Raw genomic sequence first — 26,441 nt, forward strand, 5'->3', positions numbered from 1 at the left:
AAATTTGTTAAGTAAAACTTAACTGACACTCCCATTAACAATAAAATACAAACAAAAAAAAAAGTTATGAAAAAAAAGACATTATTAATGATATTGATTAAATTGTCTATTGATTATAATAAAAATAATTTTTAAAAATATTAAAAATTATTTATAACTCAAAGATTAATATTTTTGCCACATAAACATTTTGATGTGCTAAAATTATGTCACATAAACTTTTAAGTTTCTATTTTTATATATTTATATAGATAGATAAAAATAAATAGATGGATTAGGAAATAACCTAATATAAAAGTTTATTTTTTAGCTGATCTCAAGGTATGGGATTAATATTATTAAATCAGTAATTTATTATCATTTAATATTGTTGGACGCATATGTGTGCATAGTGTCATGATTCAATTATGTATGGACTACCGACTTAATAATTATGGTGATGGCTGAAAAGCAAACCATTATTGTTTTTTTATATAAAAAAGTTTACTATTAATGCATTTATTTTTTAATTATTAGTAATTCAATTCGAATAAACTATTAAAAACATTGGAATTTACTTTTAGTTCATGCGATTAAACTTTAATTTTCTCCTAATTGTTAGCCTAGTAGAAGGGTCGGACCATCGAGCAATTACAAAATTAAATATTAAGCAATAATAATTTCTATTTACTATATTCAAATTAAAGACATAAATCCATTATTTAGTATTTATGTTTGATTAAAATTAAATTATTTTTACACGATGAAATTAAAAAAAAAAAGAAGAAAATTCACATCAGCCACGTGACTTTCATCCATCTTGTCAGCATTTAACGGTTGCCTTGCCTCAGGTCAGTGGCACCAAAATTCAAAATTCGCTTGTCGTCGACCTTATTGTTTGGACACAAGACTAATACTAAACTCGACATGTTTATCTTAATTTCAGGTTTGATTTTCAATTTACACTTCATATTCCCGCCCATCTCACCGTCTCTTTTCTTTTTTCTCTTTCTCTCCTAATTTTTGACCAATCAAGCTTTCTCTTTTTGTCACTATTCACTAATCATATCCAAGCTAAGCTCTAAAAACAGTTGCGGCCAGAAGCCCCGAAACCACCTGTCTCTCCTTCTCCGTCTACGATTTCCGACTCTCTCGGCCGGTGACCTCTCAAAACGCAGACTGTTCTTCTCGCTTTCTCCCAATTGAAACCCTAGCAAGCCAACTTCGTCAGCATGAACCATTTCCACATCTACGAAGCCATCGGCCGGGGCAAATACTCGGTAAGACTTTACTATAGATTATTTTAAATTTCGCGTGTGGAAATGGCAATAACATATCCTTTAACTCTTCATTTCTGTTGTGGAATTTGTGCACAGACTGTATATAAAGGGAGAAAGAAGAAGACCATAGAGTATTTCGCAATTAAGAGTGTTGATAAGTCGCAGAAGAGCAAAGTGCTTCAAGAAGTGAGTCTGTAAAACTTTTGATTTCATTGCTAATGGTGGAATTAGAGTGTTACACTGTAAATTGGTCAATAGAAACGTTTTCGAGGAAGTTACCTTCTCTTTTTTTTATCCTTTTCTGTTGATGGGTATTCTTCATTCCCTCGGGGAGCATGCTTTAGCTTGTTATTGGTTGTATTTTATCCACTGATGCCTTTCAATGGGTTTATTGCAGGTTAGGATTCTTCACTCTTTAGATCATCCGAATGTATTGAGATTTTACTCATGGTAGGACTTGCTGATATCTGGTTATTATTGTTCTTCAGATGCTTGTTCTTTGAACTACAGTTGATTGCCTTCTTGTTTTTTCTGCTTGTTCCTTACATCCCTGGTGTGTGCATCAGGTATGAAACTTCTGCTCACTTGTGGTTAGTTTTGGAATATTGCGTTGGTGGAGATCTGATGAGCTTATTACGACAGGTGTGGACCACTTAGTATTACGAAAACCTCGCATTTCTTTGATAAGCGTGTATAATCGGTGTCAATTTTTTTTTTTCGAGTGTTGTGAAAAAAGTCATGCTTACTCTTACCGGTGGCTCTTTTTAGTTATATAATGTAGAACATGGATATTGCCATAGCCTTGGTGCATCCAACAGAGAGATGTGTTGTTATGTGCAGCGAATTTTTGAAGTCTTAAATGTGAAATATGTGTTTAGAAATTGCACAATGATATTTATTGGTTGAATTGCAGGACAGCCAGCTACCTGAAGACTCAATTCATGATCTTGCTCGTGATTTAGTTAGAGCTTTGCAGTAAGAAATGCTGGATCGATTTCTTTTGTTTTCTACATGATGCTGATAAAATGTTATGCTTTCAGTTTTTATTCTGACAAGTCCACTATTTTCAGGTATTTACACTCAAAGGGAATCATTTACTGTGATTTAAAACCATCGAACATTCTCTTAGATGAGAATGGACGTACAAAGGTATGTGTCCATTTTACTTTCCTTGCGTTGTTGACTCACGATGTGTATGCCAACTAGTTTTCCGTATGTTTGTGCATGCAGCTATGTGATTTTGGATTGTCAAGAAAATTGAGTGAAATATCTAAAACTCCATCTTCCATGGTAAGTTGTTCTAACTGTTGCAGCATTTGACATATGATATGCATCAAGTTTGAAATTTTGCACCAAAATATTAAGTTTATCTTTTTTTTTTTTAAATATAAATATAATTGTTTATAACAGAAACCTTTGTTTTATGTGCTCTCTTAGTTGCCTCAAGCTAAACGTGGAACACCCTGTTATATGGCTCCTGAGCTATTTGAAGATGGAGGTGTCCATTCGTATGCATCTGATTTTTGGGCCTTAGGTTGTGTACTCTACGAGTGCTATGCTGGGAGGCCCCCTTTTGTGGGTAGAGAGTTCACTCAGCTAGTGAAATCTATCATCTCAGATCCAATCCCACCACTTCCTGGAAATCCAAGCTGCCCTTTTGCCAACCTAATCAATTCTCTCTTGGTGAAAGATCCAGTTGAAAGAATACAATGGACCGAGCTTTGTGGACACGCTTTTTGGAGAACTAAATTTGCTCCAGTGCCCTTGCCTCCTCAGCCTGCTTTTGACAGTATGGTAGAACTTCATGCTAAGCCATGTCTCTTAGAACGTAATGGAGATAGATTCTTACAGAAAACCCCACCTAAGTATCGTGAAAAGGATGCAAAAGGGACTCCAAAACAAGATGAGAATTCAACATTTGGATTGAGAGGTCATGAGACACCAATAAAGAATACGCCAAGTAGCAGAAAAACTACAACTAAGGCCTCTGGCAGAGCAGTTGAGGAGAAGCAGAGAGATCCTTCTAGTGCAGCTAGGGGTGTTAATCTCTTAAGACTGTCACGGATAGCAAAATCAAACTTACAGAGGGAGAACGAGAAGGAAAACTACAGGAGGCCCATGCCTAATAGCTCTGAAAATGATTCTGAAGTTAAAATTGAGAACACTGATATGGAGCTTGATTTCAATGAGAACACAGAAGATGATGCACATGATGAACCTGATGGATTTGACAATTCTACCAGTGTTCCAGATGAGGGTGACAATAACATGCATCAATTGGAGAACTCACCTGTGGTTAATATGCCTGCTTCAGATGAATTGAGAACAAATGACCAGGAATCATGTTCTGAGCATGACATGGCTGCTAGCCCACTAAGTGCCAGTCCTCAGGTTAAGTCGCAGAGAGTTAAAGAAGGTATAGGGTCAGCTTCTGACTTTGATTCTTCAAAATCATCCAATAACCTCTCAGAGGTCTTTTGGCATCCATCTGACCTTTCAGTTAGACCTGTCATGCCCAGTAGAAAAGCCGATAAAGCATCTGAGGTGATTCATTCTCTTCCATTTGAGGTGCTGCAACCATCTGATTTTGTGAAGATGTCTAAAGAGCAGCTGGATGTACTCAACAATAGAGTCATATCCATTTTTAATGGAAACACTAGCATAGGAGAGAAGCAGAATGTTATTAGATATCTTGAGATGTTGAGCAGTAATGCTGAAGCAGCTAATATCTTGACAAATGGGCCAATAATGCTTATGGTTGTTAAAATGCTTCGACTGTCCAAGGCTTCTGCTTTGCGTGTGCAACTTGCTTCTCTAATTGGCTTGTTGATTCGTCATTCTACTTTCATTGAAGATGATTTGGCAAATTCTGGAATTTTAGGGTCACTTACTGATGGGCTCAGGGACAAGCAGGAAAAAGTAAGGAGATTTTCTATGGCAGCTTTAGGTGAATTGCTGTTTTATATATCTACCCAGAATGAGCAGAGTAGAGACAACAATCCACCGGAATCTCCATCAAAGGATAGTCGAGCTACATTTGGTTGGCAGGTTCACTCTCTTACTTGATATCATAGCTTTCTTTCTCATGTGCCAGATTATATGATGCTTGATTCATCTTTTTACTAAGGTCCAACTTCACATCATTTATCTGTTAAAACCCATCAGTGCATTAGCAGAAAATTTTTCTTCATTTGCTGCCATCAATTGAATTTCTAAAGTAATTCTTTGGCAGGAACTTGCTTATAAGACAGTATTAAGTCCTTTATCATTCTTTCATGTTCTTCTTTGACTTCTATTCAATCTTCAATGAATTACTGGATGCAGGTTCCAAACTCATTAATTTCATTGGTGTCATCTGTCTTACGAAAAGGAGAAGATGATATAACTCAACTTTATGCATTGAGGACAATTGAAAACATTTGCAGTCAAGGAGGGCATTGGGCGACTCGTTTCACAAGCTCAGATGTGATCAGTAACCTGTGTTATATATATAGAGCAACAGGAAAACAGGAGAGCATGAGGCTTACTGCGGGATCATGTTTGGTTCGTTTAGCTCGATTCAATCCTCCTACCATTCAATCAGTCATGGAAAAACTCTCTTTTAAAGACACAGCATCTTCCCTTGTTAAAGGCAGTACACGTGAGCAGCAAATAAGTTTGAATCTCTTAAATATGGCCCTGCTTGGGAGTCATATGTTCACAAATATCGGGCGACACCTTTTACCCTTGGCAGAGGACAAGAATCTGGTTCCAAGTCTTTTATCTCTTATTGAACAGGGAAGCGAAATTCTGAGGGGAAAGGCACTTCTTTTCATGGCTCTGCTTTGCAAGAATGGCAGGAGATGGCTAACGTATTTTTTTTGCAATCCAAGAATACTTTCTGCTGTGGACAGATTGACAAAAGAGAAGGACAGCTATCTGCAGCAGTGTTTGGATGCATTTGTGCACATTGTTGCATCTACAGTACCAAGCTTACTGGACGTTATAACTGCAGATATTCAGCAGATGATGGGAGGAAGGCGCCATGGGCAGAGCTCTGCCATTTCCAATCGGGTTGCTTCAAAGACTAATGTTCATTTATTTCCTGTTGTGCTTCATCTTCTTGGGACGTCTTCTTTTAAACGCAGGTTGGTGAATCGTCAGGTGCTACAGCAATTGACAAATTTGGTCAAGATTGTGGAGACACCATTTCAGGTAGGTAACTGCATGTCAACAACTTTGTGTCGTTAGTTCATTTCCAATATTTGTGTTCATAATTAACTGGTTTTTTGAGCTGCATTTTGGATTTGTTGTGGCAAACCACCGAGGCTTTTCTTGTCTAGATGGTATATATTGTCTAAAGAAAGAGGAATAAATGGGTTTATGTACTGATAAGCAGATCTTTTTTCCCCTAATCTTTGTTCAGGGAAGAGACGACTTCCAGATAACTCTTCTGCGAGTTCTAGAGTCTGTTGCAGAGGAATCTTCTTTAATTATTGAAAGCCCCAACATCTTTATAGGTGATATTCTCCCAAGTTTGGCTTTTCTATACAAGGGAAATAAAGATGGTGATGCCAGATTTTTATGCCTGAAAATCCTGTTTGATGTGATGGTCATATTCTTGAATGAACCTTTTGAGGACGAGCAAAGATCCCAGTCTTTGAAGTCAATATCTAATATTCATTTCCTTCCACTCTATCCCACATTTATTGAAGATGAAGATCCCATTCCAATGTATGCGCAGAAGCTTTTTGTGATGCTTATCGAGTTTGATTATATTAAAATTTCAGACATTCTAAATCTGAAGACAGTATCACAGTGCTTTGAATTTTTGCTTGGTGATCTGTCAAGTGCAAATGTGAACAATGTTAAGCTATGTCTTGCTTTGGCATCTGCTCCTGAAATGGAATCCAAGTTACTTTCGCAGTTAAAAGTAGTTAGGAAGGTTGGAAACCTTTTGGAGTTTGTGTATGCAAAAGACATGGAAGATTTTCTTGAGCCAACTCTTGGCCTTTGTAGGGCTTTCCTTCTATGCTCAGTTGGTAGTAAAAGAGGATTAGCTTACAGAAACGAACCAGCACTATTAAATGATGTTTCTTCTGAGGCAAGTGGTTCATTCGATCAGCAGCAATGCATAAGAGATATAATGGACTTTGGTAGTAACATAGGTGTCTTGCTGGAGTTGAGTGGGTCCCCTGAAGCCAATGTTGCTGACATATCATCTGAATGTGTGGTACTGCTTCTGAAGGCAGCTCCAAGGGAAGCCACAACTGGATTTCTGACTAACCTTCCAAAGGTTAGTGCAATCCTCGAGTGTTGGCAAAAGCGCGTACCTCACTTACTTTTGCTGCGAATTCTGCATGCTCTTGGTTATTCTTGCAGGCAGTATCTGTCACATGCAATGATATTATCAATATCTGTATCCGACGTTTCAAGGATTGAAGCCATTGTTTTGGAACTGAAAAATTCAAGCATAATTGATTTAGCCAGAGCTGCTTCGGTTGTGGCTACAGAGTTGCACCGGCTACCTCGATGCATTTGAGAACTTGTAGGTTTGTTGGTTTCCTTCTTCCTCCTGTTTATCATAAACTCCAATTTCTGAGATTTATGATTCCTTTTTTATTTGCAGATTAATTAGCTGATCAAACGAATCATAAGGCTGAAAGACAATTTCCTGAATACTGGTTCTGGGCAAGGGATCAATTTCCCATGTATTGAGATAAATTCAGTTTTCAATTCATATTATAGTATATAGTCCTAATATGAGCTTCTTGTATAATTTTTGTATGTTTCGAATCATCATGGACACTCAATTAAATGATTTATTCTTTTCAGAACTTGGTATTTCATTTTTTTTTCTAAAACTTATAAGTTTGATCGACTGAGCTTGTGGTTAAGTGGGTAGAGTGTGCCCTCGCTCGTTTGTGGCCCTATGTTTGGCCGTAGTATGGGTTTATTTGATAAAATTAATTGTTTTGATAGCTGTTTGGATAGCTTTTCATAAAATTTTAAAATTTTAAAAGTAGTTAAACGTTTGTTACTTTAAACATCATTTTACCAAATACTATAAAGTTGTTGCTGCACATGGTCTCTACGAACGGTTAAGCTGATAAACACTGTTCTCTCCCTTATCCAGAATTAGTTATATTTTTCCTAAGCCAAGGTTACACTAGGCCAAAAAATTGGAATAAACAAATGTCCATAAACCTGCAGAAGATTAACCAGGTAAAGATTAGCACTTCGTGATTCATAATTTCCGCTTTCACGTGATGGAAGTTTAGACATGCCAAGTGTGTCAAAAGCAATTAAATCAAGTTATTAGGCTAAAATTAAGGAAACCCAAATCACGGTGGAAAGGGAATCAATAATCAAACTCCAAACAAACGTATCCCAACAAAATTCAACTAATCTTTGTCTCTTACCCAAACATGCCAACCTGCATTTTCTCAATCATCAGATCCCATATGGCTAAGGACCCCACCTAAAGCCCTTAGTCATACCTTTAAAAAGAATTCCATCATAACTTGCACCAAAGCTCCCCATACTGTCCATGGCCCCACAAATTTTCTTCTTGAGCAATATATAAAATTTTACTCTCCCCAATAAGAGTAAGACATTACTTGATTTCTTTCATCATTAGAAATGGCCGCCTCCTTTTCGTTTCTCTTATCACTCATTATATCTTTAATCATCTTTCCATTTCTTTCTTCATCAACTAGACTAAATTCATTACAAGCTTCTTCAACTATCCCAACATCTCTAACCAATTCTCCTTTTCAAGAATTGTCACCGGAAATTGCTCCTCTGCTTCCTTCTCCTGGCGGTGTTTTGCCTTCTCCTGCTATATCTTCTCTGCCTACCATTCCTTCCACTCCAAGCCCACCTAATCCTGATGCACTGCCTGCACCAGGGCCTGGTTCCGCACTTTCACCACTAGCCTCATTGCCAGCTTCTTCTGCAGCACCACATAGTTTAGTTAACTTAGCTATTGCTTTATTCTGTAAAGTATATTGGTCACTGCAGCTTCATGAAAATGTGAGTAATTTTCTGTACTAGATAGAATTTGCCAATCCCACCATTTCCATGCTAAAATTTTTCATTTCTTTTTCAGTATACATTATAATGTAAGTAGTTCTTTTTCCCCTACTCAGTTGAATGGGTATCGTAACAATAACCATCGTCTCTTTCTAATGCATTCTGTATTTTCAGGCCTTCTTTCTTTTTTACTTAACTAGATTCAAACTGGGTGTTGTGTACATCGTCTCTTTCTACTACCTCTTCAATCTATTAGAGGACAAAGCGAGTGATTGGTTCTTGGCTGTCATGTTAGTTTGCTAGCATTTGAAATCTTGCAGCTGATGAGTGGCCACATGGTTTTGATCCATACCAATATGGGAAGAAAGTATTTGTATTTGAAAAGCATGTGACCCATACACAAAAAGACAAAAAAAACCATGTATTAGGTGATAAATATTTCACATGTTAAACTAATCATGCTTAATATAATAATAATAATAATAATAATAATAATAATAATAATAATAATAATAATAGTGGTATATAGGTAAATCTGCTTGCTTTGTCTACTTTCCACTGTCATCATTTCTCTCGGAGAATCCCAAGTTTAACCAGTGACAAAAATCAAAACATAACATAACCAACTATTATGAGATATATATTCAAAATTCTTAACATAATTAAATATTTTAAACAATTATATTCGTGCGTATTTAGTATTCTCTTCAAATAAAATAAATGATAATTTTTATTTTAGAACATTCAAAATAGATGGCAATTGTCTAATTTTAATTAATTATCAATTTCTATTATGATGCCGTTTGATGAAAAAAAAATCACAAATTTAGGAAATTGAAGGTTCTTGAAGGAAATTATGCGCTTCGTGAATGTGGCCACGTGTAAAAGGCAATCAACGGCCATCGCCAACTGACAACTTTAGAGGGCATTCGTTTGCCGTTTAATAATGGCGATATGTAATTTGCATCGGATCGTCGTTAAACGACGCAGAGCCCTTGACTATAATTTTGTTAAATTAAATTTGTTGTTCTCTTTTATATTTTGTGTTTGGGTGCATTAATCTAGACCCATTCTAGAAACTCACTAATAGACTGACCAATGAAAAATAACTTTTTGTTAAGATAATCTTGACCATTTCCTGAAAATATATATATATATAACAAAAATATATTTAAACAATCTCTAATTAATGAGGTTCATAAGTGAGCCCATATCCACTAGCGATGGGTAAAAGGCTCACCAATTATGAATATACCAAGCGAATTTTCTAATGCTGCGCCTTTGCAGGCTCGTAGAGTCGCAGAATTTCCATTAGCCAAGGCAATCACGTGTACTCTCAAAACCATACACACCAACATGGTTTATGGTTAGTACATCTCTTTCATGGTTTCTAAATTGAAACCAGTTTGTCCAGCTCGACCATAAAGCATAAGCACATTGTAAAGAGCACAGACAGATGTTCAATCCTGATGTACTGAATTATGCTGTTTTTTCATTGCTCCCAAAAAAGACCAAGTTTATGATATATTAGAGATGTGGTGACTAACAGCACATTGACAGCATACAACATTTAACTTAGATGAAAACAAAACCATGTGTTTATATTTTGTTTTCCAGACTAGAAAGCAGGAGACAAAAGAAAAGGTTTAGGGAAAAAAAAAAAAAGAACAAAATATAGAACTAAACTTCATATAAAACTACTATGCCTTCAACTCTTCCAAACTAGTTTAAGCAGCTTTCTTCTCGATAAGCTTCTCAATCAGATCAGCTGCATCTTGAACAGTGAGTATACTCTGTGCCGTTTCTTCTTCTACACTGATTCCAAATTCCTCCTCAAGTCCCATTACAATCTCAACCTGTACAAAACATATCGTCTAAGAAATTGAGAATATATTTGGCAGTTAAACTTTAACTTCTCATGGCCTGGGATTTATGCTAAGAGAATTCTTCTAGATTCCTACAACCATGTCTTGTTTATATTTTAGATTTTTTTTTGGTGTGGCCGACTTTAGATGTGTATTCCTTGTGGCAGTTAACCAATTTTCGTGTTTTACATTTTTGTCAAAATTCTGAAATGTTCTTAGGCATGTAAGCAAGCAGGCCATCTGCTCCAATTTGTCGGATGGAAGTTCATTTATTCAAAAGAAAAGAAGAGAAGAGAAGAGAGAGAAGATAAAACAAGGTGATATCAGAAAACATGCAGAAGGAAGTACACATGCATATCCTAGAAACTCCCTTTTTCTTTTTCAATATAATGAGATAAAATATAAAAACTTCAGAATCTTGTCATGATAAAGCCCCATCGGTTGGGGTTGTTCTTTATGGGTAATTCAATATGACCATTAACCAGAAGAAAAGTACAGAAAGGCTACAAGAAACCAAATCATATTACTGAATTGATGCAGATAAGATAAACAGTAATACAATACTTAGACGATGTTGGGGAAAGACATATAACAATATAGGGATAGATATTGAAGTACCGTGTCAAGAGAATCAGCTCCCAATGCAACGAACTTCGACTCTCCGTTAACAGCGGTTTCAGGTGCTAGTGCCAACTGCTTCCTTACAATTTCACACACTTTATTTAGCGTCTCTGGTTTGGCCTGCTTGAAGAGAACAACATAATGATTTTTGGCTATAATTTCATTTGCACTATGAAAGATAAGCACATGATGAATACCATGGAGCCTTATTCTCATTGGAAACTACATGTTTAAGTGTAATCTGCTAAAGAATGATGAGATTCATATATCTTAAAAAATGCACAACCAAGCAATCAATCATCTTTGCCCCTTGAACTACTAAGAAAGACTTAAGTAGATACTAATTGCTAAGTACATTTTCACTTTTATCTACAAGCCAAATGATGATATAGAAAAGTGTTAGAATCATCATGAGGCAATGCATGGCCGTATTCAGCATTTTTATTTTTTTGAGGGAATTGGTTTAAAACATATTAGTAAAAATATATCGCATGATATAATCTCATCAAGCACAGTATAATCGATGAACTTTCTGCTAATATAGACTGAATGACAAATGCGAATATTAAAATATAACTGCAGTCTGAAGGTTTAGAAATACATACCGCACAGGAGACACGGAAGCGAGATGCACCCTTTTGCAATCTAAGAGAAGGAAAGCTTCTTCCACTAATGGGAAGTGAAATCCTCAAACTAGAGATACCATTTCTTGGTGCCTGCTCAAGCATTAATACAGAAAAACCACATAAATCCAAACATTCATAAGATAAGCACAATACTAAAATGATCCTCGTACTTCAACTATATCAAACAAGCCAAAACCGACTGGCATCAAAACCCAATTAATTAGCTTTGATATATGGAACAAAAAAACCCAAAACCTTACAAACCCATAGCTAATTAACTATTGATCAATAATTTGACATTCCAATTTTAAAATAACTACAATGTTTTATCATCCAATACTCAGTAACATGCAAAAGTTTTATAAAATATTATTTCGCTTATGATTAAAACTTGCAATTCTACCCCAAGAATCATAAGTTTGAGTCAATATTGAATTGGGTTCAAATCTAAAACAACCCCTTAAAACCCATTAAAAAAAAAGATCTTTTACGAGTTCAAAGATCTGGATCACATAAAAGTTGACGCTTCCAATCCATCGAGACAGTGATTAAAACAATAACAATTAAGCAATGATAGCTTCAAAGATAAACAGACAAATCCGTTTGAAAGAAAAAACAAAGGGAAAGCAGATCAATATTGTAAATTACCTGGGTGCTAAGAGACCTCGAAAGAGAGGTCATGGAGATTGAAGTTCCGGTAATCGAAGCCATGGCGTGTGGTTCAACAAAAACAAGAAGCAGCACGCAAAGAAAGAGAGAGAGCACGAAGACTGTGCGCGAGAAAGGGCAAGTGCTCTAATTGTTAAAAGACTGAAAGAACAGATGTTGTTTTATAGCTGTGTTTCTATTTGCTGTCGTTGTTCGTTTGTTGAGATTTGTTGGCTTTGTTTCTATCGAAATTCGGACTGTTTGGTTACCGATTTTCTTTTTTTCAGTGTTTGGTTGCGGGTTAACTCATCAAAGATTTCGGTTCTTTCGAGTTTTGCTTCGGTGGCTAACCCACTTCTTTACGCAAAATTAAATAAATGAGTTTTAATTTAATTTTTCCTTTTTGTTAAAAATATTTTCAGAAAATCACTACATTTACTTTGATTATGAAAAAAATATAATTTTTTAAATTATCTATTAATTAAATTGATAATGAATAAAAATAAAATAATTTAATAATGATAATAAGAGATAAAGATAAAATTAAAAAAAAATCAATACTTGTCTAATTTTCTATTTTCTAAAAATGATAAGTTAAGGGGAAGAAAAAAAAAAAAAAAAAAGAAAGTGATGCTTACATGGGACTATGATGATCTAGCCTCATGCATTTACAATTTTCATTCCGTTACACGTTTTCCTTCTCAAATTTAAATGCAAGAAATAAAAAATAATGATAAGAAAAAGAAAAACGTTTTTGAGTGAGATTCTATGGTTAATCTGTATATACTTATTTTTGACGCAGCAAATCTTGACTTTTGGATTGCAAATAGTAATTTAGTATAATTATTTTTCAAACACCTTGTTCGTGAATCAAAATAAATATTAAATACGTATAATAGATTCAGATTCAAATTTCTTTCTTTCAATATTTAAAAATACTAAAAAGACAAGTGGCCCTAATAGCGCGATTCTCTCATTGATCTGGAGTGCACTTTCTGAATTCTTCCCTTATTAATTTTATAATTATTTTATGATTCAGTTGTGTGCAAGAGTGTAATTTAATTTTAATTTCACTCCTCTTTATGTACCAAAAATAAAAAAAAATCTTTGGTTGTTATAGTGAGTCACATTTAATGTGCTTCTCCTTATTAGTTGTTGCTAATCTTTGCACACTTCTCCAAAAAACATGGAAATATTTTCTAGTCATTTAATCAGATTTCTTGTTCGTTGCTTATTAATATTCGGTATCTTTTGATTTTTATACGCTAAATTAATAAAAAAATATTACTGTTTTATCATTTTTTTTAATTTATATTCGAGTTCATCTGAAATTCATGATCGAAGTCATACTATGGAAAGTAAAAACTTGGATTTGTCTCTGATTTCATAATTAAAAGTCGTCTGATCTGCACTGGTTCAATTAGCAGAGCCGGTTCCACTTCTTAATTTAAACTCCAATCGTCCTTTAATGTGTTTGTAAACCAAAACGAGTTGCCGTTTATCATCAAGTCATCGTATGGCTGGTCGTTTGTAATAATTCTTGGAAAGTTCAACAACAAACCCATTTTAAGATGTCCATGCATGACAAATGGTATGTCGTTGGATAATGTCCTGAAATCTTTTTTTTTTTTTTTTTTTTGAAAAGCATGCTAAATCGATGACAGATTTCATTGCACCTCATAAAAACATTTTATCTTACAATTTCAAATTTATTATCCAAAATTTTATTTAATATAAATAAATTTCGTAAACTTTAATGTAATTTTCTATTCTTATATTTGCTATTAATGAAAATATCTATAAATAAATTGTATAGTTTATATTCACTTATATCCAATATCATAAAATTATAATTCTCTAATTTTAGTTGGATCAATGTGTAAATCTATGCATAATGATATAATTATTATTTTGATTCTCAATAGTTATTCAAATAAATATTAATAATATTATATCCCAGCTTTAACTTTTTTTTTTTTTAAACATACATTCTAGGTTGGGCCGAATGACAAAGCCCAATGAAGACATAACTTTGATTAAAGTAGACTACTATTATTTTATTAGCTCGATCCGTTTAATTTTGAATCATTTTCTTTATTTTTTGTGAAAAGTCGTAAATATATACCCCTTTAACCAACAAGATATCAATGGACCAACTGTACCACCCGAGGTGGTGGTGGCTTGTACTGCCTGTGGCGGAGGATCGCAATCTATGATCTGCAAAACGGTTAATGTTTCTTTATTAGTGTTCGGAGGTTGATTCACCTTATAAAATGTCTTAAATCGAGATGTCAATACACGATCGGTATCCCGAGTCGACCGAACAGTGACTAACTCGTAATAGTTCCCTTTTTAGTGTGAAAAAAAGAAAGGCAGACTGTTGCACGTACAAATAATGATGCTGCGATTATTTGCATAGCTTTCCAGCTGTTTCCCTTTTGCCTTCGAAATTGAAAATCATGATGATGAAACTGCTAAGAGACATTCAAATTCAATCAGTAGGAATCGTCCCTTACAAACATCTAATAAACCTAATCCGAAACAGATAAATATAGAAGAAGCTTGGATGCAGTCACGGATGCGACTGGTGGAGGCGATGATCTTGAGAGCACACCCGCTGGTTCTCGTTAAATCACCAGCAAGACAAGGCTTTGGAAGCTTGAAACGAGCCCATATGTGAAATGTGGGTGCAGAATTTGAAACATGCAATCCAATAATTTTCACAAAATAAAGCAATAAAATCGCAAACGATATACGGCAGGGGAGAGAAAAGTTCTCATGTCGTTTGCTTTGAACGACAAGGAAAATATTTCATCGGTTAACTTTTGGTTTATGTATAGAAAGCGAGTCATTGCTTTACTTTTATACCGAAATTACCCTCACCTCTTCTTTGACCCAAAAGACCAAAAAGTTATTTAAAAGTTAAAATAGGACAATCTCTTTTCTTTTCTTTTTGACTTTTTGGTGACTTTTTTTATTTTTTTTTCCAAAAATATAATTTTTGAAAAGTGAGCATTGCTTTTGCTCCATTGACAAAAAAAAAAAAAAAAAAACAATGGAAATAAACTTTTTTGTTTTTTTTTTTTTTAATTTTCTTCTTTTAACCTGTTTCTTCTTCTCAAATTTTCTTTTCATTTGTCGGCAAGAATCCAATTCTTGGTGGTTTGAATAGTTCAAAGCCATGCATGTGGCTGTGACTTCCTGCAACTCGGCTTGGCGGCAAAGACAATAAATAAATAAATGAAATATTAAAAAAAATTATGAGTTTCTATGGAAAAAACATGGCATTGGTTAAATATTTTTTTTTTGAGATTTTTCTTGATGTTGGAAGTGCTTTGAAAAATTAGTTACGAAATATTTTTCAGACTTTAATATATTTATTATTATCTACTTATCACTTAAAAAATAATAAAAGCAATTTTTTGTTTTTTCTATGTAAAAAAAAATATTTTTATTTTCAAAAAATTTTTATAGGTAAATTAGTATTTTCCAAAAAAACAAACTAAACGGCGTTTTTGACAGTTGAAAAAAAGAAGCGCGTAAGCCGAGTGAGTTGAGCCATTATAAAAGAGAAAAGGCATTGTTAGTTTTGATAAAACCGAAGAACCAAAACGACATATAAAAATAGAAGCAGTCGGTACAAGTACAACCGCTCTTTCTCTCGCGCTCCTGCAACTGTGTGTGTCACCAACTCACTATCTTCACTTACACTTTATCTCTTCCTCAATTTCAAAATTATTAGTATTACTTTATCTCTCTGTCCCTCAGTTTCAAAATTATAGCGTTTTAGATCACCAAGAACACCAACCAATCATATCTTTTTTTTCTCTCGTGCGGCTATTTCGAAGCTTCATTTTGTTTGGATCTGCATTTTCTCGGGAAACAAGTTGTAAGCCTTACTTTCTCCACGCTTTATATTTTCTGTGATCGTTTCATGTATATGAGAATTAAAATGGCAGGATTTTGAAATTTTCGTTATTTCACGAATTTTAGCAAATTTTTTATGATTTTTTTTTTTTTTTTTTGGTTTAGGAGTGATGGCTGCGGAACTCTTGGAAATTCAACCCCGTGAACTCAGGTTTACCTGTGAGTTTTATTTACTCTGTACTGTGTAGATTAGCTTTGATCACACCATTATTAATTTTTTCATTAGACATTTAGTATCTTTACGAGGATTATTTTCTTAAAAGTGTTTACTATAGACATTGGCTTTACTTGAATATGAAAGATTTAACATTTAAATAATGATTTTATTTTGTATTCATTTTTGTTGATGTAAGAACAGAACAGTCCCATTTTAAAAAAAAGGGGAAAAAATGTGAAGAAACAAAAGCAATGAGGTTGGAGTTTGACTGTTGATATAGTGTTTTGCTTGGAGGGAAAGGAGAATATAGTGTGTAGTTTTTTCAGTAACTTCGGGATAGAAACATTATCATTTATTGATGTGCGAGTCTGAAATATTGGACATTGTTTCATAAGACACGAGCATGAAGCTCTCAGGACTCAGCACTAGAGATGTAGAAATAGGATTTTTTACTTTTCTGAAGACACTGGAAAGATGGAGAACTAATTTTTGATGCAAAAAATAATCTATTTATCTGGCAAAGTGACTTTTTTTTGCTCTTTTTCTTAAAAGGATTCTTCATTACTTTTTCACATTATTATCTCTTTTCCAAATTCTCGTAAAAACGAGCAAACGTAGTAACTTTGGTCAAGTTACTTTGCGCTTTCTTTTCTAGTGACTCTGCTATTTCATGAAATGCTCAAATTGTAAGTCTAGCATACCTTTTCCTTTCTGTAGTTGAATTGAAGAAGCAAAGCTCGTGTTCAGTTCAACTGAGTAACAGGTCTGATCAGTATGTTGCCTTCAAGGTGAGGTCATTATGTTCCTTGTATTTTCCAAAATTTATCTCAGGGCTTTTTTTTTTTTTTGGCATTTTCTAATGAGATTAACAACTGTCTATTCAGTATTCTCTGTGCAATGCAATTACTGGACATATGTTTAATGCTTATGAATTTTTTTTTCAAAACAAAGAAGCTCGTTTTGTTGTCAAGGAGACATAGATAGCTAAACAATTCAAAAAAATTATTGGCAGGTGAAGACTACGTCTCCAAAAAAGTATTGCGTTCGGCCTAACATAGGCGTTATTAAGCCAAATGTAACTTCTGAATTCACAGGTATTATTAAAGCATCATGATATAAGTGAGAAATTTACTATCTGTGAAAATTACCCTGCAATAATTAGAATTTCGAGCCAAGACGATAACCATATATTCCACCTTCAATAACAATAGAACCAGAGAAGTTACTGGCATTTTCTCTCAACTCATATTATCAGGAAATACAATAGATTGTTATTCACTTTTTGGCTCTTGCAGTTACCATGCAAGCTCAGAAGGCAGCTCCACCTGATTTTCAGTGCAAAGACAAGTTCCTGGTTCAAGGCGTAATTGTGCCATTTGGAACAACTGACGAGGACATCACATCTAGCATGGTAAGAAATTTTCCTTTCCTTTCACTCTGTTGTTTCTATAGCAAGAAATTTGCCTTAGCTTTTGTTTTATATTCCTCTGTAGTAGTTTGTTGTCTTATTTGGCAGTTTTCTAAAGAAAATGGGAAATATGTCGAAGAGAAGAAGTTGAAAGTGGCTCTCATTAGCCCACCACATTCACCGGTTCTTCTTCCTAACAATGGAGAATTGAAGAAAGATCCATGTTATGACACTTCGTTGCACAGGGATGTAGAGCAGAATGGCATTGAAAACATTCCTCCACCTCAAAATGTAAGGAGCATTCTAGATGGTTTTATAATTGTTTTGCCAAGACTCCACTTCCTCCTTTTTCTTCCCCATCTCCGAACACTCTCTCTCAAATTTCTTCTGTTTTGAGCATTCTCGTGGAAATACAAGTGCAATTAGACAGTGTATTTGACAAATCGTTTTTGTTTCAATAGAAGAAAAGCATATATACTAGATCAAGTCCACTCATTATTACAGTTTTATTTTCAATTATGTAGTTTCAGTAAAAATTTGGAACAAGAATATGTCATTGCTTTTCGATTTGAGCATACATTCTAGGGAGATTGACATGATTGGTATGCTTTTTGTATCAGTCAACTGAAGAAGTTTCAAGCTTTCAACCTGCCAAGAATATTGAGGAGTTAAAGACGGTTAAGAATGCCGAACCAAGACCAGCTGAAGCTATAGGGAATTTGGAATCAGCTAAGGATGCAGTGGAACCAAAATTACTTGAGGATTTTGAGGAGTTGAAATCAAAGCTGCATGTAATGGATTCAAAACTAAGGGAGGTTTGTTTTTCTTAAAAAACATCCTTGTCATATTTCATCTTTGAGAGAAGATTATTATGAAAATTTTTGGAGGAGATTTTTCCCATATGATATGCTGCTCTTGATATCAAATTCATCCTCGTTGGTTTGTTCATTTTTGCAGGCTGAGCAGATGATCACAAAACTGACTGATGAGAGGAGCACAGCCATTAAAGAGAAGGACTTGCTCAAGCATGAAGTAGTGAGTAATTTATTTCTCTGCATTTTTTCCTATCGATAAGACTAATTACACAGATGAGAACCGAAAGAAGATCTCTGCCATCTATGCCTTTTGGCTGCCGGAAAACCTAGCAAGACAATTGGACTAACCATAAGAGATGGCTGTGGAAGGAATATAATAGTTAACTTGTTAGCTTATTATCCTCTAGGGATTTGCTGTGGGTATCCCAAAATAAGCATAACTCATCATGACTTTGGACATCCAAAAAACTCGTGATATTAATCTCACTCATGATTTGCACTTCAAGCTCCAATAAAACTTGATTGCCTTAACACACAATTTGAATCATTGCCTCACTAGCAGTTTTCACTACTCAGGACGCATTGTAGTGGTGCAGTTTGGACATATTAGAAGTGACTTGTATCTGTTTCTTTTGCAGAAATTGTTAAGGAGTAAAAATGTGAAAAGAATTCAGGTGGGTTTTCCTCTTCTGTATGTCTGTACAGTTGCTCTCATCTGCCTGGCACTTGGATACCGTATTCATCCATAGAAGCAAGAGTTTTGAAACTTAGAGGATCTGATTGCCACAACAGAGACATAATTTTTTTTTTTTTTTTTTTTTTTTTGCTTTTTCTTTTTGTTTTTTTTGGGTAATATGTGATTTGTGATATAGTAGTTCTTGAATGGTGCATGTAAAAAGAACTGATCTCTTGGTAATAAAGAAGAAACCAACAATTTATTTAGTGGAAAAGGTCAAGCTACAGAACTTCAGTTTCAAAATGTTAAAACGACTTGTCGATTCTTTTTGTAGAATTCAACTCTTCCCTTAAAAAACGAAATAATCCTGAAATACATGTCCTGTCGTTCACAAACTTATATTGAGATAAGAGCAATTACTATTGATATGTTCAGGTTGGAATAAGTTTGATTTTAAATGCAATGCCTGATAAGGTAATTAATCAATTAGTGAAAAGAGAGGAGAAGAAAAAAAAAAAAAACTAACAAAAAGGTAATTAATTAATATTTTCTTAAAAGAATAATGACGTGATATTATTTGAGTAGATTTATTTATAAGTGACGTGGTATACATTGTAATTTCTCAGTCGGAGGACATACCAACCAGCATCCTCAGTTTACACGCTGTCGTTCGATGATCGCCCGTCCCCGGCTCCTTGGTTTCTTTTTAGTGATAATGCTTGGGCTTGGGCCTGGGCCTGGGCCTGGGCTTGTTATAATGATGGTTATGCTCATTATCTGTGGACTTTTATTGAGGATAAGGAAAGCGAGCTTCACACGTATAATTAGCTTATTTTAAAATTTTAACACGAGCGAATAGGAGAATAGGCAACGACATACAATAATTTGTATTGCAATATTAAAAATCCCATCCTTCATTGCATCAATCAAACAAAACTATGAGAAATACAACAAGTGGGCGTTTCACAAAATCCAGTATAGGATTATAGGAACACTTACTTATACTCTGCTCACTCTCTCTCGTTCAGTAATCTCATTTGACAAACCATAGGTATATGTATACTATAAAAGAATTTCTCACCAAAATGGAAGCAAATTACAAGCTGACAACCCTGACTAAAAATGGCGTCACAAACCTCACTCTGAAATCTCTCTGACATATTAACAAATTTCACACCGCAAGCCGATCGCACGAGCTACTTACCTACAAGTTTGATGAATTAGTGTAGTCGTTAATTGATTAATATGTGGACAATATCTCCTCACTGCCATTGAAGAAGATGATCTTGCTCAGTTGGAGAGCCAGGTACAAAAGGCACAAAGCCCCTGCCACCAAAAACAGGTCGCATGAAGGCATCATCAAATTTTCTCCAATAATGGTGGACACAGTGAGAAGGGGTTCTTAGAAGCATCATTAAAGTGGGTGTCCGGCCATCATTCTGGCTGCCTTTGTTGTCCTCCAAATCTTGCTGATTTAGAAGTGGAATGGTTGAGGATTTCGGACTTGAAGGTTCAGAAGACAACATACTACCAGTGAGTTTTGGAGAAGGAAGCAAGACTCTCACTAGTGGTTTTGTAATCAACCCAAAAACCTGCACAAGCAGTCTTTTAGATGTGTAACAAGACGAAAAGAACCAATCTTTTTTTCCTTTATAGTAGTTATGATAAAACAGGTAAAAAAAATCAAGAAGGCGTATTTTATCCCCAAAGAGCAATTTGATAGAGTACCAAATTGCTCATCCATACGATGAGAAATGTCTTACCACTGTACTGAAAAGGACAACTGTGATGGTGCTGGTGATCATGATTGCACTCCCACGTAATTGTGTATAGCCTGAACTGGTAAACTGCATTAATAAAAATGAAGTTTTATCATTCTGTGAAGCGTGTTAGTGTATACTATAGGATTACACCAATGTAGAGTGACCAAAAAGAACTAGTATCACAGGCTTGTAGCTAAAAGAAAAAAAATTATGCACATTCAATCTTCATTACCTGATTATAGGCAAGAGCCATTGAAACAGCACCACGCATGAGGCCAGCCCACCATATTGTTACCTGCCATATAAAAATCCAGAGACATTTAATACATTGAGTGATTCGTGAACATTAAATGTTAGAAGTTAGAATGCTTAAAAGCAATACCTGTTGCTTTATGTCAATTTTATCATAAGGAGACTTCTTAGTCAAGTTGGATAAAAAGGATAAGGGGAAAACAAAGGCTGCTCTTCCAATCAGAACCAATCCCAGGAGTATTGCACTCACCCCAACTGATGTGCCAGGGCTGAGGAGAAAAATACAAATTAATCCCCATATTCAGCAAATGCATACGTGGCTACAATTTGACTTGCATTATGCATTCTTGGAATATTATTGTTTGATATCTTATCTCATTACTATGCATTAGCCTTACCTATGGCTTACATACTTCCATTTTTCGATGTCCAAGGCATCCATGCCAACATAAAGGAAGATAAAGATCTCAGCAACAAATGATAAAGTGGCAAAAGCATGTCTGAAATGGTTGGTAACAAGCCAAATATTAGTAATGCGATGACCAGGCCACCATTTTAAAGAAATGACGTTTCTGCAGATGTAGCCTAACATACTTGGTTGTCACCCGAGAACTCTCAGTCACATTATGCCATGTATAATGAGACATAACAATCCCACAAAAGAATACAGTAAGAATGGCGCTTAAATAGAATAGCTGCAAGAAAAAAACAAATATTCTATAAGGTTAGGAATGCCTTTTGCCCCAAACTTCAATCTACCAATAGAATGATGTAGAAAACAAGATCCCCCAGAGAGAAGCCTACTGTTCGTTAGAAACTTACTTCAGCCAACATATATGAAAGGTAAGCCATGAGTATCATAAGAGCAACCTCTCGGTCAGTAGAGTGCCTGATTTTGCAAGAAAGCAGAAAATGTAAGGGAAGTACCTAGTCAGTGAACTTGGTACACAAAATGCTTGTCATTTAACGTTGGCATTATTTATTTTCATGTGAAACTACCATTAGATTAGGGAGTATGAGACTTAGAAGGTGCTAACTGCAAGAAAAACTCCAATATAAAATGCTTTTTATATTTTTCATGTGTTCTATCTGCCATTAAAATCATGTTAATCAGCATGAAAATGTACACAAAATAGCAAGGAAATGTATACAAAATTACAAACCCGCCAAAGTAGAGCTTCTTAAAACATTTCCTTTTCATAATATATGCACTAAATAATACAAGCAAAATTGCAGAACGTTTCCTTTTTAACCACTTGCAATTTAACTTCTACTATTTTTATATTTTTCTTGTGTTCTATTTGCCATTAAAATCATGTTAATCCGCATGAAAATGTTCACAAACCTGCCAAAATAAAGCTTCTTAATGATGTAAGCACTAAATAATCCAGCCTGCAGGAGATAAACAGTATAATATCATGAAAGAGTACATAAAAGGAAGCACATGCAAACACTCAGATAGAGAAAGACTCTTACTAGAACTCCTAAAACAGTGCTTGAAATGAATAGATATAGAAAACTCCCAGCAAATCGCATAGCAACACTGGAATTGATGTGGGAGAAATCAAGGCTCTGGATGGCATTGAAAAGCACCACTGATGTGGCATCATTTACAACACCTTCACCGAAAACCACACTGTATAGCAAAGGTGTCTCATCCTGATTAAGCACCTGTAGCAATAAAAATTAAACAACTTAAGCTCTGTTTGTTGTTTCCTTGAAAGTTGTAAAAAGTTGTTGCTTCATTAGCCATTTATACCTGCAATGTACAAACAGAATCTGTGGCAGAGAATATTGCTCCAATTGCTGGATTAAATGGAAATAAGAAAGCTTACAATGAGGGAAAACTAGGATAATATGCAAATGATATGACATTTTGCATACCGAGATAGTCTCCTATGTCAAGGGAACCAACATTCATTTTCTTGAAGAAGTGCATAGCACCTAAGTAAAATCAAAAGAATTGATCACGAGAAAATCATAGCTAAGGCCAGTTCTTCAAACTGGTAAGATGAACTATTGCAATCAATTAGGCTTTTGAAAGCTTCACAAATTTCTGTAAAAAGTCTGTTTACTCATATAATGGATTGTTAATGATATACCTATTGATATGACACCAGTGGATATGAGAGTACCAACTGCACCAAAGAGAACAATAGTCATGAAGTTGCGGAAAAATTGCTTCTTCTTAACCTGGAACCTGGAAGAAAGAACTATAATTAATGGTGAATAAGCACGAAAGTTGCCAAGGAAATTGAGTTATTTAAATACATGTCTATTTAAGAGCAGAGCACAAGGAATTAGTGTTGGTGGATGATGCGGCAACTCCCCCATTATACTACTGTTAATCATGATGAAGAAAATGCTAATCACTATCCAGATAAGGACTTGTATTGGTTCAGCCTTTACGGCAACATCATTAAACTGCTTTTGTACTCTAACTCCACCATAACTACCTCTCAACTTAGTTAATACAAAATCCAATAACAAGGATGAATAAGCAACAACCAGAATGCAAATTCAATAGCATTTCTATGGAAATTGGTGGCGACCACTGGACATCAATAGGATCAATGATCAAAGTGTTATAAATAATTAAATAAATAACAATCCCAATAGCAAACAAAGTAAATATGTAAAACCAATTAGTAATAAATAGTACTAAAAATAAAAATAAAAAAACCACCAAACTTACCCAGCATTAAAAATAATAGGTGGAAGAAGATAAATGAAGAATAAATCTTCACTGAAGACTAAGAGACGTGAGCTCTTCCCTCCAGTTGTAAGCAAAATAACCACTCCAGTGCACAGACCCTGCATCAACTCACCATAAACCTATTACAGATTATGCATTTTATACCTCCAAATGCTGGAATACGCTATAACAATAAACAAAATACAAAAATGAGCTTTGACAATACTAACTATAGCAAGAGCTGTGATGGACTCGTTCATCCACCGATTCTCCTCTAGTAAATGGCCAATTACAATACAGGCGCAGAGAAGTGCCACGAATAGGTTTATCGACACCACGGAAGAGTGATCCGATCCTACTATTGCCTCCGATTTTGACAAAATGGACTCTAAACTGATCGCCATTGTAGCTGCAACAATTCCAATGAGAAGAAAGTAAAATGAACTGTTCGATTTTCAAGCTCTCAGCATATCAAAGTTTCAATAAAGAGCCAAAAGCTTCGTAGAAATTCTCTGGTTCAAGAAAATCCAGCAAACTCAGAAAGTGAGGGTTGGAGAGGTTGAAATAAAGAGGAGCGAAGACATAGAAGAGCAGAAGCCGCGAAAGAAATTAATATATACAGCTTTAGAACGGGGACAAAAAAGTTCAAATTTGTCACAGCGCAAGGACTGTTGATATGAGAAAGTAGAGTGAGTGGACGGTTGCGATTAAGTTGCTTTTGTGATATTGACAGTAGAGTGTAATTGCTTGGTTAGCTGTGAATTGGAAATTAATGGAGGGAGAAAGCACAGGAAAAGAAAAAACAGAGAGGTGGTATGAGAATGATGATGTCGTCTACAGAATCTATTACACTAAAAGAAAAATAAACTAATGGATTCTTTTCTATTTTATTTTTTTTTTTTTTTGAAAGAGTTTCTATTTTATTTTCAGATGCTCTTTAATTAATGTAGAAATTAGAATCAGAATCTACGCATACATATACCTTCTTTTTTATATTTTCAAAGTTAAATTATTCTTTTAAATTAATTAGAGCATTATTTTTAATTTTTTTTTATAAATTATAATATATTTAATGTTATCAAATTTATTTTTTTCATATAAATACTATGGTAAAAATTAAATATATAAGTAAGTATTATTTTCTTAGATTTGACCCATCAATGCTAAAAAAATAGCATTAAGCAATTAATTAATCCACTTTTTTTTTTTTTAAAAGAATTAATCCACTTTCATTCTTATATCATTGTATTTGGTATTTCTTGATTTATTTTTCCAATGAGTATCTCACAACATTTCATTCACATAACTGCTTTTTCCATGGACTCAACCTCTTTTATCTTGCAAAGTCTTCCACTGGTCAAGGATTCTAACTAACACTGACTCTCTATGTTAAAATAGTTTCTACTGCAAAGATGTTCCGCAAAAGGGTGCAAAAACCGCAGACATTGAACCCACTTTAGCCCTACATTCCAAGCACCAGCACTGAAATGGTTTCCCACTCTGGAAGGTCGACTATGGCAGAGCTGTACGGTCTACATCATAGTCTACATGGGGGTCTCAGTCTCAGAATTCACCACCCACGGACGACCAATTTTTTAACGAAAGAAAGAACCCCCGTACGGATGCTGGTTAGCTTTTCCAGATATGAAAAACGACTACGAGCACTCTCAGTGGCATGTACATTATTGCAGGTTTACCTTAATCCCGACAAGCCCATTAATTTCTGTTCATCTATGGAGGATCATGTGATGAAACCCATATGGCCCACATCATACTCCTTTTGTTTACGAGGTCGATGGTGATGATCATCATCATCTTTCCTAGACTCTTGTTGTGGAAAAAGTATCAACTTCTTTTGCATATTAATTTTGTTTGCTAAGTCCACTCCCTCGCGTGGATGCTCGGCATATGATCTTGTCGACATTGTCATATTAATTTAACACGTGTGACAACGTTGATTATGACGTTCGGTAATGAAGATTTCACGTTTGGTTGTGTAATTATCAAACACAAAAGGGCCCAAATGTAAAGAATTAATTTACACTATACCTTATGCTTTTGACCTTATAGGTAGAAATATTTATCATCTGAAGGGGACAATCCTAGTACTTTGCCATTTGTGGGTGGGTTCTGCCATAATGACTTGGCTGCCACTATATGTTTATTTAAGTTTGACACTGTGTATTAATCAATAGCTTATTGCTTGATTAAATTTCTTATTCTGAAAAATAAAAATTTAAACAAAGATGCTAAGTGATAGTTGATATATATTGAATTAATTTAATTTTCGATTCATCTATTTAATTTTTTATTTTGACTTCAGCTGCAATGCTATATTTGGATCGATTATAGTAAAATAATTTTATTTGAATAAAATCAAACTGTTTGATCAAACATATATGAACCAAATCGAATCGAACTTACAAATTCAATCCAGTATCTAAACTTACTCCTATACGGTTTGATTTTAGTAAAATCCGCATCTAGTTTTCATGAACAGAGAGAATCCATTAGATAAGAATGTTTAGGTAGTCTGCTGATTGTCTTAACTTGAAGATTCCAGATCCAGTCCTTGTTCAAATGACGATTTTACAAGCCACTGGCCCATGTCTCACCAGTATGCGAACTGATATGGGCTGCCCTTTTGCACAAAAACACATTTGTTCAAATGGCGACCCTCCTGGACTGGGCCGATTTTAGATGTATTTTGACACT

General features: G+C 34.8%; 5 protein-coding genes across 7 annotated transcripts; 3 read left to right on the forward strand and 2 right to left on the reverse strand.

The window, feature by feature from the left end:
• Positions 1 to 939: 939 nt before the first annotated feature.
• LOC105631837 (kinase family with ARM repeat domain-containing protein) lies at positions 940 to 7,075 on the forward strand. Of its 2 annotated transcripts, none has more exons than XM_012214031.4 (11): positions 940 to 1,259; positions 1,356 to 1,445; positions 1,657 to 1,709; positions 1,826 to 1,901; positions 2,173 to 2,234; positions 2,330 to 2,408; positions 2,490 to 2,549; positions 2,697 to 4,307; positions 4,584 to 5,453; positions 5,665 to 6,790; positions 6,868 to 7,075. In XM_012214031.4, exons 1-10 carry the CDS (start codon positions 1,212 to 1,214, stop codon positions 6,778 to 6,780), a joined length of 4,065 nt encoding a protein of 1,354 aa, XP_012069421.1. In that variant the 5' UTR covers positions 940 to 1,211; the 3' UTR covers positions 6,781 to 6,790; positions 6,868 to 7,075. The 2 variants fall into 2 exon arrangements, with proteins under 2 accessions (XP_012069421.1, XP_012069420.1); XM_012214030.4 differs by having other exon boundaries at positions 5,665 to 6,786.
• Positions 7,076 to 7,807: 732 nt separating this feature from the next.
• AGP25 (arabinogalactan protein 25) lies at positions 7,808 to 8,429 on the forward strand. Its single transcript, XM_089724191.1, has one exon. The coding sequence runs from the start codon at positions 7,881 to 7,883 to the stop codon at positions 8,292 to 8,294; it is 414 nt and encodes a 137-aa protein (XP_089580317.1). The 5' UTR covers positions 7,808 to 7,880; the 3' UTR covers positions 8,295 to 8,429.
• A 1,316-nt stretch (positions 8,430 to 9,745) lies between these two features.
• Positions 9,746 to 12,241, reverse strand: LOC105631835 (acyl carrier protein 1, chloroplastic). The gene is made up of 4 exons (XM_012214028.4): positions 12,034 to 12,241; positions 11,365 to 11,475; positions 10,757 to 10,879; positions 9,746 to 10,129 (listed from the first exon to the last, which is right to left on the reverse strand). Exons 1-4 carry the CDS (start codon positions 12,094 to 12,096, stop codon positions 10,001 to 10,003), a joined length of 426 nt encoding a protein of 141 aa, XP_012069418.1. The 5' UTR covers positions 12,097 to 12,241; the 3' UTR covers positions 9,746 to 10,000.
• A 3,392-nt stretch (positions 12,242 to 15,633) lies between these two features.
• Positions 15,634 to 19,290, forward strand: LOC105631834 (vesicle-associated protein 1-2). The gene is made up of 9 exons (XM_012214026.4): positions 15,634 to 15,922; positions 16,066 to 16,119; positions 16,835 to 16,905; positions 17,130 to 17,211; positions 17,413 to 17,528; positions 17,634 to 17,816; positions 18,146 to 18,340; positions 18,483 to 18,560; positions 18,979 to 19,290. The coding sequence occupies exons 2-9, from the start codon at positions 16,071 to 16,073 to the stop codon at positions 19,087 to 19,089; spliced, it is 885 nt and encodes a 294-aa protein (XP_012069416.1). The 5' UTR covers positions 15,634 to 15,922; positions 16,066 to 16,070; the 3' UTR covers positions 19,090 to 19,290.
• A 590-nt stretch (positions 19,291 to 19,880) lies between these two features.
• LOC105631833 (sodium/hydrogen exchanger 1) lies at positions 19,881 to 24,448 on the reverse strand. 2 transcript variants are annotated; one of them, XM_012214023.4, is made up of 14 exons: positions 23,957 to 24,448; positions 23,727 to 23,866; positions 23,134 to 23,231; positions 22,916 to 22,975; positions 22,791 to 22,837; positions 22,508 to 22,702; positions 22,377 to 22,423; positions 21,854 to 21,920; positions 21,626 to 21,726; positions 21,430 to 21,531; positions 21,162 to 21,300; positions 21,012 to 21,074; positions 20,780 to 20,863; positions 19,881 to 20,608 (listed from the first exon to the last, which is right to left on the reverse strand). In XM_012214023.4, the coding sequence occupies exons 1-14, from the start codon at positions 24,128 to 24,130 to the stop codon at positions 20,279 to 20,281; spliced, it is 1,647 nt and encodes a 548-aa protein (XP_012069413.1). In that variant the 5' UTR covers positions 24,131 to 24,448; the 3' UTR covers positions 19,881 to 20,278. The 2 variants fall into 2 exon arrangements, with proteins under 2 accessions (XP_012069413.1, XP_012069415.1); XM_012214025.4 differs by having other exon boundaries at positions 23,727 to 23,845; positions 23,957 to 24,445.
• Positions 24,449 to 26,441: the final 1,993 nt, after the last annotated feature.

The sequence above is a fragment of the Jatropha curcas genome, chromosome 7, assembly GCF_041381405.1.
Source record: "Jatropha curcas cultivar XTBG-Jc1 chromosome 7, XTBG_Jcur_1.0, whole genome shotgun sequence".
Lineage (NCBI taxonomy): Eukaryota > Viridiplantae > Streptophyta > Magnoliopsida > Malpighiales > Euphorbiaceae > Jatropha > Jatropha curcas.

Coding starts and splice junctions, on each gene's coding strand:
- LOC105631833 (XM_012214023.4), bottom strand. CDS start 24,130: ATGGCGATCAGTTTAGAGTCCATTTTGTCAAAATCGGAGGCAATAGTA. Junction 22,424..22,507: donor GCACTGTTTTAGGAGTTCTA/GTAAGAGTCTTT, acceptor TATCTCCTGCAG/GCTGGATTATTTAGTGCTTA. Junction 21,301..21,429: donor TGGAAGTATGTAAGCCATAG/GTAAGGCTAATG, acceptor TTTTCTCCTCAG/CCCTGGCACATCAGTTGGGG.
- LOC105631837 (XM_012214031.4), top strand. CDS start 1,212: ATGAACCATTTCCACATCTACGAAGCCATCGGCCGGGGCAAATACTCG. Junction 2,409..2,489: donor ATGAGAATGGACGTACAAAG/GTATGTGTCCAT, acceptor TTGTGCATGCAG/CTATGTGATTTTGGATTGTC. Junction 4,308..4,583: donor GAGCTACATTTGGTTGGCAG/GTTCACTCTCTT, acceptor TACTGGATGCAG/GTTCCAAACTCATTAATTTC.
- LOC105631835 (XM_012214028.4), bottom strand. CDS start 12,096: ATGGCTTCGATTACCGGAACTTCAATCTCCATGACCTCTCTTTCGAGG. Junction 10,880..11,364: donor GCTTCCGTGTCTCCTGTGCG/GTATGTATTTCT, acceptor CTCTTCAAGCAG/GCCAAACCAGAGACGCTAAA. Junction 10,130..10,756: donor GAGCTGATTCTCTTGACACG/GTACTTCAATAT, acceptor TGTTTTGTACAG/GTTGAGATTGTAATGGGACT.
- AGP25 (XM_089724191.1), top strand. CDS start 7,881: ATGGCCGCCTCCTTTTCGTTTCTCTTATCACTCATTATATCTTTAATC.
- LOC105631834 (XM_012214026.4), top strand. CDS start 16,071: ATGGCTGCGGAACTCTTGGAAATTCAACCCCGTGAACTCAGGTTTACC. Junction 16,906..17,129: donor ATCAGTATGTTGCCTTCAAG/GTGAGGTCATTA, acceptor AATTATTGGCAG/GTGAAGACTACGTCTCCAAA. Junction 18,561..18,978: donor ACTTGCTCAAGCATGAAGTA/GTGAGTAATTTA, acceptor TTTCTTTTGCAG/AAATTGTTAAGGAGTAAAAA.